This window comes from Erinaceus europaeus, chromosome 3 (genome assembly GCF_950295315.1).
Source record: "Erinaceus europaeus chromosome 3, mEriEur2.1, whole genome shotgun sequence".
NCBI lineage: Eukaryota > Metazoa > Chordata > Mammalia > Eulipotyphla > Erinaceidae > Erinaceus > Erinaceus europaeus.
The window spans coordinates 119819459-119835693 of NC_080164.1; the positions used below are offsets into that span (position 1 = coordinate 119819459).

The 16235-nt window shown below is 36.9% G+C and overlaps 1 protein-coding gene across 1 annotated transcript in view; it reads right to left on the reverse strand.

The window, feature by feature from the left end:
• LOC103119990 (transmembrane serine protease 11E) overlaps positions 1-12422 on the reverse strand; it is a 40903-nt gene extending 28481 nt beyond the window's left edge. Inside the window, exon 1 of the mRNA XM_060187816.1 lies at positions 12295-12422. Within this exon, the coding sequence (XP_060043799.1) occupies positions 12295-12302 (8 nt within the window). The 5' untranslated portion in view covers positions 12303-12422. The remainder of the gene's footprint in view (positions 1-12294) is intronic.
• Positions 12423-16235: the final 3813 nt, after the last annotated feature.

Consider the following 16235-nt stretch of genomic DNA (forward strand, 5'->3'; position numbering starts at 1 on the left):
TAAGTCCCCCACCTGCCAGAGGAAGCTTTACAGCTGTGAAGCAGTGCCATAGGTGTCTCTCTTCCTCTTCACTTTCAATTTCTCTCCATCTCTATGCAATAGGTAAATAAATAAATAAATAAATAAATAAATAAATATTTAATTTCATGAGGTGGAGGACAATGTGAAACCATTCAGATATCAACAGCTCATAATTTTTTTTAAATATCTGACTCTTCCCTAGTTATTTAAATGAATCTTTATGACATTCTCCTATTATAAAATATCTAAAACTACTAAAATACAACACATAAAATAGAGTTAATAAAAAAATACAACGGCTTAGAATGGTAAACATAAGCAAAACCCCATAGCCTAATGATTTTTCTATTGTACTATCCACAGAAGTCATGTGATAATATTCTTCCTTCGACATAATATTGAAAGAATTTGTGATGTTCACATATGTTTGTTTGTTTGTTTTTGTCTTCATTAGGGCTTCACTGCTTCAGAACAACTTTTTCAGATAGACATAAAAAGAGCAAGATACCACAGAACTGAAGCTTCCTCTAGTGCAGTGGGGACCGGGCTTGAACCAGAGTTTAAATGCATAAAAAAGAAGAGGTATGGGGCTGAGTGGTGGCATACCTGGTTAAGCATATATGTTGCCATGAGGAAGGATCTGGATTTAAACCACCCCTCCCCACCTGCAGGGACAAAGCTTCAGGAGTGGTGAAGTGGGGCTGCAGGTGTCTCTCTCGGTTTCTCTCTTTCTCTGTTTCCACTTACCTCTCTTAATTTCTCTGTTCTACCAAATTAAAATAAACAAATGATTTTTAAAAAAAAAAAAAAAGCAGAGGTGAGCAATCTTGCCAGCATGTGAAGGTATCAGGCTTTGTTAAATTGTATTTACTTTGTAAATATGAATGGAAACTCAACAATACGAATACTTCTGAGTTCCATTATGCTGTCATCAAAATCCTCCTTAAGTTCCCAATCGTCTATGATGAAGCAGAGAAAACCACAAGTTGGGATTTAGTTTAACATTTTCCCTGATGTCAAGAAATTTACAATCACAGATCAATGATGATTTTAAAGATGTTATTAAATAAATAATTAGCTATGAGTTTATAGACTTATAAATTGGGATCTTTCACCCTTAATTCCACTAATATATTGGTTTTCTTTTCCTGAGAGCCTTTCCAGTTTATGATATCACATTGAAATGATCTGTGTAGGCAACTTTAATAGCAGCTTCCCACAGAAATGTTGGCACAGAATACCATCACAGCTAGTCATAGGGTATTAAATATGTGGAAGGAAAATAAGAATTAACGGGGAGTGTGTGAATATGTTGCAGGTGTATCAGAAGAAAAGCAGTTGAGAATTAAGATCTAGAGAGACTCTCAAAGTTGCTAGTATATCATGCAAACATTCAGAAACTTTGTTGCAATGTTAATTGTCTTCCTCTAATTTTTTTTTTTTTTATCAGAGCACTGCTTAGCTCTGGTTTATGGTGTTGTGGGGGATTGAACCTGGGACTTGACAGAGCCTTAGGCATGAGAGTCTGTTTGCATAACCATTGTGCTATCTACCCCCCCTTTTCTTGTGGATTTTTCTAGATGTCTCTTGTAACAGTTTATATAATATGGTGAAAATAACTATGAATGAAAGAATAAAAAAGCAAATTGTGCCTTTGTTCTAAAGTATATTGATTTAAGGGCTAAATCCATTCATTTAAATTCTAAATCTCTCAGATGAGAATCTTAGTGCATATCCAACATTACACAAGTTCTAACACCCCAACCTCAACTTGTATGATATTATATGTGTGCTTTCTTTATTTATTGTTAATGGAGATTTTAATTGATCTGATGTTTTTAAATTTCCACCTAAGCTGGTGTTCCACAAATAATCTCGAAGTGTTTAATGTTGCTATAATTCAGATTCAGCACTTATTATAATAATCAGCTTTAACATATTTTAGTGCTTTATTTATTCCAGTGGTTACATGTTAGGTCATGTAGACTTGGTCTTATGAAGAAGCTGAAAATCAATTTTAAAACTCCAACTAGTTTACACAAAAGGAGATCATAAGATATCTTCGTTAACTACATCTTAAGGCAGATTTTAAAATTTTAGACCCACAAATGTGCTTTTTATGTGAACCACTGACAATCCTAAAAATTAGAATCTTTCAGAGTGGAAGTTGGAACACAGATCGAGACCCAGTGGGACCTTCCAGATTACTTCCACTGTAAATTACATTCCAAGGATGTCCCAGATACTCCAGAAATCGCTTTATGTAGTAAAATCCTATTTGAATCAATTTAGAAAGGACAACCAGAAAATCTACAGGTTCTGTTAATTTTTACATTATTTTGCCAAAAGTAAAATATCTTGATTATTGAATTTTCTGCTTCAAAGCTGGAAGTATTGAATATTATCATTTGGATAGAACACAAAATTTGTGAAATTGACCATTACATGTCACTTTAAATAAAATACACTCTAACACAGTGACATTAAATAATAACATAGTGAGATATACTGAGGTTATTAGAATAAGGAACAATTTGCCACTCAAAAATACCATAAAGTATTTTAAACCACTGTTTTATCAACAAATAACCAAATATGTTCAGTTATCAATATCCACAAATTTAATTCCTATCTACATACTAGTGACTACCAAATGGATAACTTCCACACTGTAGAAACATATAGCCACCTGTTTACCATTGTTTACAATGGGATATGTGTTCCATCATTCAAATGTATAATATCACATATATGGTAAAGATATACAGGTGTTTAACTCAGATCTTGTTCTTTATCATTGATAATAAAAGTCTGGCATTTTGGTTGGTCACATGGACACCTGGAGAACAGAATAATTAGTATCTCTTATCCATAAGAGTTACTATGTGATATGAAATGTCAGTTCCAATGTCTAGGATCCAGATGTGCATTTATTTCACAACAATATAATGTATATGACAGTTAAATCATATTGGTCCATAATGTAAAAGACGTATGTTCATGTTGGTGGGACAGCACAATGGTAAGAGTTTAGATCCTATAGAGTTAAAGAATAGGTAAGCTGGGGCCAGGTGGTAGCGCAGCGGGTTAAGCGCAGGTTGCACAAAGCACAAGGACCCACATAAGGATTCTGATTGGAGCCTGGGTTGCCCACCAGCAGGGGGGCCTCTTCACAGGCGGTGAAGCAGATCTGCAGGTATATATCTCTTCCCCTCTCTGTCTTCCTCTCCTCTCTCAATTTCTCTTTGTCCTATCCAACAACAATGACAGCAATAACAACAACAACAATAATAACAACGATAAACAACAAGGGCAACTAAAAGGGAAAAAATGGCAAAAAAAAAAAAAAGAGAGAGAGAGAGAGAAAGAGAGAATAGGAAAGATGAGAGTGGGGCGGTAGCGCAGCAGGTTAAGCGAAGCGCAAGGACCAGCAGAAGGATCCGAGTACGATCCCCCAGCTCCCCACCTTTAGAGGAGTTGCTTCACAAGAGGTGAAGCAGGTCTGCAGGCATATGTCTCTCCCCCTCTCTGTCTACCTCTCCTTTCTCGATTTCTTTCTGCCTTATCCAACAACAATGACAGCAATAACAGTAATAATAACAACGATGAACAACAAGGGCAACTAAAGGGAAAAAAATGGCAAAAAAAAAAAAAAGAGAGAGAAGAGAGGAAAGAATAGGAAAGATGGGAGTAGGGCGGTAGCGCAGTGGGTTAAGCGAAGGTGGCGCAAAGCGCAATGACCAGCATAAGTTTCAGGGTACGAGCCCCCACCTCTCTCGGCTCCCCACCTGCAGGGGGGTTCGCTTCACAGGCGGTGAAGCAGGTCTGCAGGTGTCTATCTTTCTCTCCCCCTCTTGTCTTCCCCTCCTTTCTCCATTTCTCTCTGTCCTATCCAACAATGACGGCATCAATAACAGCAATAATAACTACAACAATAGAAACAACAAGGGCAACAAAAAGGGAATACATGTTTAAAAAAAAATAGGAAAGCTATCAAGGGAAGGGATGGGATACGGAGTTCTAGTGGTGGGAACTGTGTGGAATTGTACCCCTTTTATCCTATGGTCCTGTCAGTGTTTCCAATTTGTTTATAAATAAAAAAAAATTGGGAGTCAGTCGATAGCAGCAGGTTAAGCGCACGTGGCGCAAAGCGCAAGGACCTACATAAAGATCTTGGTTAGAACAAGCACCCTACTCCCCACCTTCAGGGGAGTCCCTTCACAGGCTGTGAAGCAGGTCTGCAAGTGTCTATCTTTCTCTCCCCCTGTTTTCCCCTCCGATCTCCATTTCTCTCTGTCCTATCCAACTACAAAGACAACAATAATAACTACAACAATAAAACAACAAGGGCAACAAAAGGGAAAATAATTATTTATAATTTTTTTAAAAACTAAGAATATAAATTTAAAAAATTTTAAAGTCTAGATTCCTAATTACTTTGTAAATCCCCCATGAGTCCTTACCTGCCTACCTCCATATTTGTTTAGTTTTACACAAACTGAAATAAAATTCCATTTTATAAGACACTGCTACACTACTAGACTTTCTGACACTCACGAGTAAATCTGATAGGAATACAATCTACAAAAGAGATAAATTGAAATAGAGGTAAATTGCCCTTTTTTGTATAATTAACTTTGGGAAGAACTATCATTGAGAAATATTTACCAGTTACCTTATAACATCTGTGTTTCATAAAGACAATGAAATTTATTTATTTAACATTGTCTAAAAGCAAAATTTTGAGATATTTGTAACATACCTAATAGTATTCGGTATATTACAAAAGGTATGCCCTCTTTGCAGCAAGCTCTATTATTTAAAGCAAATGATTTTTTATTTTCATGTTCATGCTTTTGCATCGAACTGGCTGAATTTTCTTGTTGTTCTGTGGTTTTAATATGAAAGCCTAGATCTGATTCTATACTAATAGAAGACTGTGAAATATCAGCATTCCCCATACTTTTCTCATTGTTCTCTCATTAAAAAAAAAGTTTCAGGGGGCCGGGTGGTGGCGCAGCAGGTTAAGCGCACATGGCCTAAAGCGCAAGGACCAGCATAAGGATCCTGGTTCCAGCCCCCAGTTCCTCACCTGCAGGGGGCTATCTTCACAAGCAGTGAAGCAGGTCTGCAGGTGTCTGTCTTTCTCCCCACCCCCCCACCCCTGCTTCACCTCCTTTCTCCATTTCTCTCTGTCCTATCCAATAACAACAGCAATAACAATAATAACAAGGGCAACAAAAATGGAAAAAAATGTCCTCCAGGAGCAGTGGATTCACAGTGCTGGCACCAAGCCCCAGCAATAACCCCGGAGACAAAAATAAATAAATACATACATACATAAATACATAAATTTAAAATGCAGGAAATTTTGTTACTAGAGGAGTCGCTTCACAGACGGTGAAGCAGGTCTGCAGGTGTCTATCTTTCTTTCCCCCTCTCTGTCTTCCCCTCCCCTCTCCATGTCTGTCTGTCCTATCCAACAATGATGACAACAATAATAACTACACCAACAATTTTTAAAAAGGGCAACAAAAGTGAAAATAAATTTTAAAAAATAATTTTTTTAATTGATTGATAAGGAAAATATGGGTGGTGGTGTACCTGGTTGAGCGTACATGTTATAACATAGGAGAGAGAAAGAAACAGAGAGAGAGATAAAGAGAGAAGGAGAGAGAGAGAGAGAAAGAACCAGACATCACTCTGGTACATGTGCTACCAGGGATAGAACTTGGGACCTCCTGCTTGAGAGTCCAATGCTTTATCCACTGTGCTACCTCCCAGAACACTGTGTGTATTCTTACCCATAGTACATGTAACCTCTCTGAATTTGACTAAATGTGACTTGACAATTAATTACAATAATTAATTTCTAAAGCGTATATATTTCTAAACAAACTGAAATAGTAATAGTAACTGCAACAACAATAATAATGTCATCTGAGTCATGTAGTCACTTGTGTTAATTTAACTCTTCTACTTGACAATATTGAACTGAGTATACAATGAACTAAGAGGTCAGATTCTATCTCTTACTTTTGACTGACTGACTGACTCACCTATTCCTGTGACTGCATGTTATGTACTTAATCTTTGAGTGCTCTCTTACTTCACAGAATGTCAATAACAATGCATGCTTTCTACCAGCCTCCAATACCTTTTGAGACTATTCATTAGGCAGTATTCATTCTCCCCAGTAAATAAAAACTTCTATATATTTTAATGCGATAAAACAATCAGAGCAGTATAGCAGTGGAGTAATTTAGTCAGAAAAATATATATATTGTGAGAGTGGTATAGCACTGTGATTAATAGCATAGAACTGAAAGCAAAAAGACCTGTTTGATTCACAGTTTTGTCATTTATTACCCCTGGGTAAATGTTGTTACCTGTCTGAGCTTCAATTTCCTCATCTGTAAAATGGACACAATAATGTAGTAATAGGTTGTTATAAAGATTTTAAAGATTGGCGGGGGGGGGGGGGACAGCATAATTGTTATGCAAACAGACTCTCATGCCTGAGGGTCCAAAGTCCCAGGTTCAATCCCCCACACCACCATAAACCAGAGATGAGGAGTGCTCTGGTGTTTCTTTCTCTCTCTCTTCCTCTGCATAGCTCTCAAAAATAAAATAAATAAAATATTTTTTTAAAAGATTTTAAAGATTAAATGTACATAATGGTTTAGGATAATAGTTGTCATCCAGTTCTACAAAACAAATGATAGAAATATTGTTTCGGGGAGTTGGGCGGCAGAGCAGTGGGTTAAGTGCACGTGGTGCAAAGCACAAGGACCAGCATAAGGATCCTGGTTCGAGCCCCCAGCTCCCCACCTGCAGGGGAGTCACTTCACAGGTGGTAAAGCAGGTCTGCAGGTGTCTTTCTCTCCCCCTCTGTCTTCCCCGCCTCTTTCCATTTCTCTCTATCCTATCCAACAATGGTGACATCAACAACAACAACAATAACTACAACAATAAAACAACAAGGGCAACAAAAGGGAAAATAAATAAATAAATAAAAATTTGTTTAAAGAAGCCAATATTCTTTAATATATTATATATATAGAGATATATATCGTTTCGTTCTGCCATGACTCATAATTCAGCTTTAAACTAAGTGCTAAATCCTGCTGTAACTGCTTTTTTAGCTTCATAACAAGAGATAGAATCAGAAGGAAGTAAGATTGCAGGACAGAATTTAATGACTGGGTGACTCTTTGGATTTCCCTAAGATTAGTTTTATCACCTCAGAAATTACTATTATAAAGAATCTCAGATATTGTCCAAACATGCAGACCAAGTATTTGTCTTGGAGAGGGCTGGGCCTGCAGGTTTTAGCATGATTTGGTATCTACAACCCAACTTTCTGCTCTTAAATCTGTTTCAAGCCTATTAAATTTTGCGTGAAACCACAGGTACGTTTATCACGATTCTTTCCTACTATCTCCTATGAGAACAGGTCTAAAGGAGAGTGTTTTGAGAAGGTTTAGTTTAGCTTCTAAACCTGAACCTTAACAAAATCATGAAACATAAGTAAACACTATTTTTATCCCCTATTGTCTGAAAAGTCCTACTCTACGACTGTTCAATTCACCCAACTCTCTCACAAACACAAGTCTTCAAGCACATTTATAAATCTCAGTGCTGATGCTTTTATTCTGTTTCCTATTTATATGTAAAGCAATGACATATTTTTGGAGAAAATCAGACAACCTAAGAATTACAAAGGTCTTTAAGACAGTTATGGCTACTACAGACTAAAGGATTCTTCCTGTGAAATGCTATGCTAAGATGGGCTTGATTTTCACACAATAGCAAATGTTGTAACATTAGGCCTTCTGCATGGGCAAATTCAACAGTACTAGACCCCTTTTTCATTCAGACGTGGGTGTGGGGAAGAGGTTGGGGGGAGAGAGAGCGAGAGAGACAGACCATACACCACCAGAGCTTCCCCTGTGCCATGTTATTCCCATGTCCTCATGTGGTGCCGGGCTCATAGCAAGGCACACACCCTACTATGTCAGACATTTCTCTGGCTCCCAGCACTGAACTTTTAAAAAGTGATTGAACAGCAACTCTGGGCTTAAACCTCAACAGAATGCCTTGATTATCACTTTTGACTAGTTATAGAGGGTGATACTGTTTGACATTGAGTTTTTTCCTGTAAACAACCTCATTTTTTAAGATCCAAACCAGACCACCTCCCTGTTTGGCTCTAAGTGCCCAAATCGTGTCTGTACCTCCCTTCAGTTTCCTGTACCTTCTGAAATTACCCTGTCCTTGTTAATCATCACTGTGTTGCCTAAATAAGGACTCTTGGAGAAACCAGTGACTAGGAAGAGAGCACCTCCCATTTAAATGCAATTATGCCCATTTAAGTAAAACAATAGGCTACCTCTTTGAAAAGCTGACCTATTTCATTTCTGCTTTAATTTTGTTTTGTCATACAAATTCCTCTCTTGTGGCTCTACACTGTATCAGTACATCTCAAACCTTAGTGTGAATAAGAATTAATTGATACAGAACTCCCACCTTCTGCACCCCATAAAGATCTTTCATTCATGCTCCCAGAGGGATAAAAGAATAGGGAAGCTTCCAATGGAGGGGATGGGATATGGAACTGAAGCCCTCTTATCCCATAATCTTGTCAATTATTATTAAATCACTAATAAAAAAGAATTAAAAAAATAATTATTGCTACTTTGTGTAACTACGAAATTTTGTTTTTATGCCTTAATAACTCACTAGGAATCCTAAAATAAGAACTGAACTTTTATATTTTTTGTAAACAAACACCCAATGTATCTAATGTACAGGCTCCATTGACCATGCTAAATTTTTTTTATCATTTTATGTATACAGTGCTGTTGCTAGAACACAGGTATAATTTTAGACCATGCTTTTCGAGAGCCTTTCATACGTGTGTGTGTGTGTGTGTGTGTGTGTGTGTGTGTGTGTGTGTGTAACACTGGGGGCTTCATGCATGTGCAATTCCACCACTCCTTGGCCTTTTAGTTCTTTCTGTTTTAGAGGAAAAGAGAGCAGGCAAGAAGGAGATCATAGTACTGCTTTATCACTTGTGAAGCTTCACCTGGTGCCACACTTCTTACAGGTTGCACCTGGGTTCAGGCCTTCAAGCCTCATGCCTAACAAGGGGTGTGCTCTACTAGGTAAGTTATCTCCCAGTCCCAATAGCCACTGGGAAATACAGTAAATATATATCACTATCACCAACAAAAAGTATTTAATAAATATATTCTTATATTCCCAAGTCTTTTCTATAAGAAATAAGCTCTATAAACTTATTTCTGGTCAGGTTTCTTTTACTTGCTTCTCTTTGTGCATGTGTTTATGAAAGTCATGCATTTATCCCTTAACACTCAAAGAATAAAGTCAGAGTTTGGAAGAAATGGCAACATATGACCCTAATGTCTCCTTACTCTTAACTCCTAAACTTAAATAAGTACATAAATAAAATTTAAAAAAGGTATTCTAATTATGAATAAGTGAAGAAATGTGGCCGAAAAGGAAGATACATATCATTTGATAATGCCCTTCACCTGATTTCTTACTTCTCCGTTATAAACTAATGTCTTTAAAAATAAAGTCTTGGGAGTTGGGCGGTAGTGCAGCAGGTTAAGCACACCTGGCGCAAAGTGCAAGGACCTGCGTAAGAATCCCGGTTTGAGCCCCCAGCTCCCCACCTGCAGGGAGTCGCTTCACAGGTGGTGAAGCAGGTCTGCAGGTGTCTATCTTTCTCTCCCCCTCTCTGCCTTCCCCTCCTCTCTCCATTTCTCTCTGTCCTATCCAACAACGACAACGTCAATAACAACAACAATAATAACTACAACAATAAAACAACAAGGGCAACAAAAGGGAATAAATAAATAAACATTTAAAAATAAATAAAGTCTATGTTGGGGGCAGGGCAGTAGTGCTGTGGGTTAGGTGCACATGGTGCTATCCTTTTCTCCCCCTCTTTATCTTCCCCTCCTCTTTCAATTCTCTCTGTCCTATTCAGCAACAATAGCAATGGCAAAAATGACAACAATGGCAACAAAAATGGGAAAAATAGCCTCCTTTTGGAGTGGATTGGTAGTGCAGGCGCTGAGGCCCAGAGATAACCCTGGAGACAAAAAATAAAATAAATACAGTCTATGTCTTCTGTCCCAGTATTTTAATTGCAACTCTTTCTTTAAAGCATTCCTTTTTTTTTTAAAGGCTTTATGTATTCATTAATGAGAAACATAGGAGGAGAGAGAGAAAGAACCAGACATCACTCTGGTACATGTGCTGCCAGGCATTGAACTCAGGACCTCATGCTTGAGAGTCCAATGCTTTATCCACTACACCACCTCCCTGACCATGCTTTAAAGCATTCTTGACAGCACACTTACTCTAGAAAATATCCACAATAAATTAAATCCCCTCCCAATCTAGTTCATTTTCTTAACACCTTCCTGCCCCCCTCAAACATAGTTGTACACCACATTTCTATGCAGGACGGAACTTTTGTTTGTCTTCCTTGAGAAATGTTTCTGTTCACTCTGAAGCAAATGTAAAAAGTAGGTACATATTTTGTCTCATATTAGAGGCTATATTCAGAAAACAAAAAGTTACTGCAATACCACCCTAAATGTATTTCTTCTACTTAACTTCAGACTCACCAGTATCTATCATAGACAAAGCCAGGACTAGACTTAGTATCTTAAATTTGGCAGCTTTCTTAAACACTACTTTTTATAGTAATTTTAAAGGTAAAAGGCTGAAACATAAACCATCATGGATTCTAGAGAAGTGTTAGAAGAAGGTAGGAAATTTTGAGAAGCTTAAGTAAATCTGTAATTTCTGTTCATAGTTCATAGTTGTTTCATCGACACATACAAAATAATATAAAATTTTCCATAACAAGTAGAACTTTCTGTCAATGACAGATTCTAAATATTTTCCCAATTAAGATTTTATTAGAGGGCCAGTGAAAGGGCTCAGTTGCATAATGTGCTGCTTTGACATGTGGGTGACCCAGGGTCTAGCCTGGCCTCACCTTGTTGAAGGAAACTTCAGAGCTGTGGTCTCTTAATAGAAAATTCATTGGAGGGACTGGGAAAGCATATTGTCCTTCTCTCACTATAAGTCGGAGCTAAGCAGTGCTCTGGTTTAAGAAAGAGAGAGACAGAATTCCCACTGGAAATTTCACATTTTTCAAACTGTTTTCTTCTCAAAGGATATATTAGTTTTATAAGTTATAAGTTATATGCCGGTGTATTGACCTGAGAAAAATAACATTTAATTTTTTAAGATAAAATTATTCCAGAGTCTAAATTAGTACACCGAAATCTTGGCACTATTTAGTTTCTAAATTAGAAATAAAATTATTTCAAAATAAGTGTGAACTATTAAAAAATTGATTGTAACGAAGTTCATCACTGGACTTGCGTTAAAAATCTAACTGTAAGGGAGTCAGGCGGTAGAGCAGTGGGTTAAGCGCACGTGGCGCAAAGCGCAAGGACCCGATTGGAGCCCCCAGCTTCCCACCTGCAGGGTAGTTGCTTCACAAGCGGTGAAACGGGTCTGCAGGTGTCTGTCTTTCTCTCCCCCTCTGTCTTTCCCTCCTCTCTCCATTTCTCTCTGTCCTATCCAACAATGACGACATCAATAACAACAATAATAACTACAACAATAAAACAAGGGCAACAAAAGGGAAAATAAATATTTTTAAAAATCTAACAGTAATAATTTAGCCATATAATCTTCTTAAAGGATTTCTTATTTTAAAAAAATAGCTACAGTTTTAATTAAGCTACTTACATAAATACACATTATTTTGATCTTCATAATTTCAGGTTTCTGTTTTTTTCATGCATACTTGAAAAATAAGTGTTTTCTCAATAAAACAGACAAAGCCCAAGCAACAAACACCTAGTATTATTCTGGAAACAAAAAGAAAAGAAAACAACCCACAAACTGAAACACAGCTATGGTTATGTTTGTTTGTGAAATTAATTAGATGTAAATAAAAAACATTTAAAGATGGAATGTAAGAGGACAAGGATATAAAACATTAATCCCCCAATAAAGGGGAAAAAATAATAGTAAAGGATAAGGAGCACTAATTTAGCTAGATGAGAAATCTGTTTCTTGACATAATTTTATGTTCAATATGTAAATTGTTTATCTATTCTGTAAAAGGTAAATTGGAGATCTACACATCCGTTAGCATGAGTTATGTTATTTTAGACTACAAGCCAACTTAAGACAAAGGAAAAAGGAACTCACCGATACATTGCTGATCAGCAGAGAAGAGTCCTGTGGAGACCAAGCTCTGCAGTCAAGAGTGTGCATCCAGCCTCTATCATTGACTCTGTGGGCTGGATTGAGGTGAAGAAAGAAGTCACTGATGATCTAAATAGAACCAGTCTGACAAGTCTTAGGTAGTGTGATGTGACAGCCTGTGCTACTGGGACAAAGTCAAATGTTATAAGGAATGAGAAAACATACATAATTTATAAGCACTTTCTAGGATTGAGAACTTTAAAGCTATTGTCTTAACATAATGGTAATTCAAGGACCAGAGAGATAGCTCACTGGGTAGGGTAACTGTGTTGCCACATCACAACCCGGGTTTGAACTCACACCCATAGGAAGGGCTCTGGCAATGGCAGAAACATTGGGACTGTAATGTCTCTCCCTCTGACCCTGTCTCTTTCTCTCCCTATGAATGAAAAAAGTGACCCAAAGTAGCAATATTGCACAAGGGCACATGAAGAGTCTTAGTTACACACACACACACACACACAATTAAAAAATGCTATTAGAAACTAGGATATTTGTAAAAAAAAAAAAAAAAAAAAAAAAAAAAAAAGTCAAAAAGAAAATTTTTAATTAAATTATCTTACTTAGTCTACATGTTTTCAGTAAATAAAAAAATGAATTTGAATTAAAGCCATTGCCATGGTTAAAATCACACAGTTTATGAACCACCAAACTAGAACTAACACCTGTATTTTTTTTAAAAGAATTTATTTATTTATTCATGAGAAAGATAGGAGAGAGAGGAAAGAATCAGACATTACTCTGGTGCATGTGCTGCCAGGGATTGAACTCAGGACCCCATGCTTGAGAGTTCAGTGGTCTATTTACTAAGCCACCTCCCGGACCACAAACACCCGTATTTTTAAAGCTAAACTGGCACGCTTTCCACTCTACATAGATTAGACATTTTCCTTGGTATGAACTATTCAATGATAACTCCCAAAAATATTGTGGGCATTGAAAGAGCATTGATATCTGAAATTATGTGGCATTTTCTTCTAGGAAAAAAGTTAAGTAGTTTATAAATAGTCATCCCTGGTTGAGGGAATATATTTCATTATACTTGAGACAGTCAAGCCAGCCAATATAGTCATTTCTATCTTATTTTAGAAAGTAAATAAAGCATTCATAAGGCAATGAGATCTCTCACCTGGAAGAGTGCCTACTTGCCATGAACAACCTAGATTTGAGACACACACACACACACACACCACATAGAAGTATTGTGGCACTGGGTGGGTGAAGAAGGCTTCTGCTATAATATTTTCTCTCCCTCTATCCCTTCTCCCACCCCTGTGTTTGTATATGAAAAAAAAAAAATCAACCTGAAGGAGTTAAGTCCTAGTGATGACAAAAAAAGAATGTGTATTTACACATGTACATACAAATGTCTGTGTTTGTGTCAGGTATAATCTCTAAATTGCCGTCCCTAATCCTCATAAACAAGATTAGGTGTTTCTTCTCTATGTTCTCATGATATCATAACATTTATTGTGTTATACTAGAACTTTTGGCTTACATATACCTCAACTACACTAGACTATGATGTCTTAGCAAAAAAGTAACCTAATATCTAACACATAAGTGCTCTCAAAAATATGTGTGAAAAGGCCTCTAAAACCTAGGTGGGAAAGAGTTCTGCCAATATTTTCCTCTAAGTATTTGATAGTTTCTGGTCTAACGTCCAAGTCCTTGATCCACTTGGAGTTTACTTTTGTGTGTAGAAAAATGCATTGGTTCAGTTTCACCCTTCTCCATGTTTCAACCCAGTTTTCCCAACACCATTTGTTGAAGAGCCTCTCCTTACCCCACTTAATAGTTTGGGCCCCCTTATCAAAACTTAGATATCCATAAGTGCGCGTATCATTTCTATCTTCATATCTACCCTTTTAATTCTGGTCTGTAAATCACTGAAGAATAGAAATATATTTACTTGAAATTATTCAACTTATAGTATATTCGGTGAACTTACTTGAAAAACTCATTAGCCAACAATTTTGCTAACAATTTCAACTAAGTAAATAAAAAGCTAACAATAATGAGGTAAAAACTTCCAAGTTATGAGAAAGAAAAGAAGGAGGGAAGGAAGGAAGGAAAGAAGAAAGAAAGAAGGAAGGAAGGAAGGAAGGAAGGAAGGAAGAGAGAGAGAGAGAAAGAAAGAAAGAAAGAAAGAAAGAAAGAAAGAAAGAAAGAAAGAAAGAAAGAAAGAGGAATATAGAAAGGGAGGAAGAAAGAAATTTGAAAAATAAGAGACCAGGTGGTAGTGTACCGGTTAAGCACACACATTACAGTGCACAAGGACTAGGGTTCAAGTCCTTGGTCCCCACCTGCAGGGGGAAGCTTCATAAGTGGTGAAGTAGGGCTGCAGGTATCTCTCTATCTCTTTCCCACTCTGTCTACCCCCATCTCTCTCCCTTTTAAATATTTTTATTTATTTATTATTGCATAGAGACAGAAAAAAATTGAGAGGAGAGGGAGAGAGACAGACATCTGCAGCACTGCTTCACCTCTCATGAAGCATTTCCCTGCAGGTGGGGACCTAGGGCTTGACCTGGGGCCTAAACCTGGGTTGTTATGCACTGTAATAAATGTGCTTAGCCAGGTGCACCACCACCTAGGTCCTCCTCCTCCCTTGTCAATTTCTTTCTGTCTCTATCTAATAAATAAATAAATAAATAAAATTTAAAATAATAATTTTGAAGAGTAACAGGTAAAGAAAGAGTAATAAAACAAACTGAATTATCCAGAGCAGAGCAGTTGGTGTATGTAGGTATTTCTTCAGTTGTTCTACCTACAGTCACAGGATACGAGAATAAAGTCAAACTAACTGATCTCTGAGAGCTTAACTAAGATCTTACAGTAGACATTAGTCTTTCATTCAAATATTTTTCTTCTTTGCTATTTTTCTGTAATAATACTTTAGTCTTCACCTAAATTATTCTCTGAAGAAAATTTGTTTGAGGAGTTACCCCTTCATTGTATCTGAGATCAGGAAAATTGGTCAGAAGTAGTATCAGAAAGAATTATGTTTGTAGATGTGGGTCTCTTAGAAACCTACAGCAGATAGTTCCATTGTGTAACTAGTAAAATAGCAACTTGACCACAAATATTCATACATGTCAACACACTCTTTTGTGGTACTTCCTATATGTAATAATGGCATAGCAGTGAGACACCTGGTAACAATAAGTATGAGTATATTAAAGTGTGGCTAGTCATGGATGATGTTAATCATTGTCTAAATACTCCCTATGATAAATTAAATTTATGTCTGATAATACAAATGAACATGCTGATAAATCTAATGGAAGCTCTCAAATGGATAACTAGGTTTTTCCCTAAAAGGCTAAAGCAATCCTTTTACTGTTTAGTTTACTTGATTGTATATTATAGATAGACCAATACTGTTAAGCTAGTAAATGAGTTAATTATTAGTGTAAATATAGCTGTTGTTATCTGAATCCATTCTGTATTGTTTTGAAGGCACACATCTACCTTAATTTTTTTTAACTGGAAGCATCAATACAATTTTTTAATTTAATTTTTTTCTTTTTAAATGACTTATAAGACAATTGCTATGGCATGAATACAATATTTTTTTCAGTATTTGGATAGTTCTGTTTTCTTTTTTTCTTTTTTATTTATAAAAAGGAAATATTCACAAAACAATAGGATTAGAGGGGTACAGCTTTGCACAATTCCCACCACCAGACCTCCGTATACCATCCCCTCCTCTAATAGCTTTCCTATTCTTTAACCCTCTGGGAGTATGGACCCAAGATCATTGTGGGATGCAGAAGGTTGAAGGTCTGGCTTCTGTAATTGCTTCCCCACTGAACATGGGCATTGACAGGTTGATCCATAGTCCCAGCCTGTCTCTCTCTTTCCCTAGTGGGGAAGGGCTC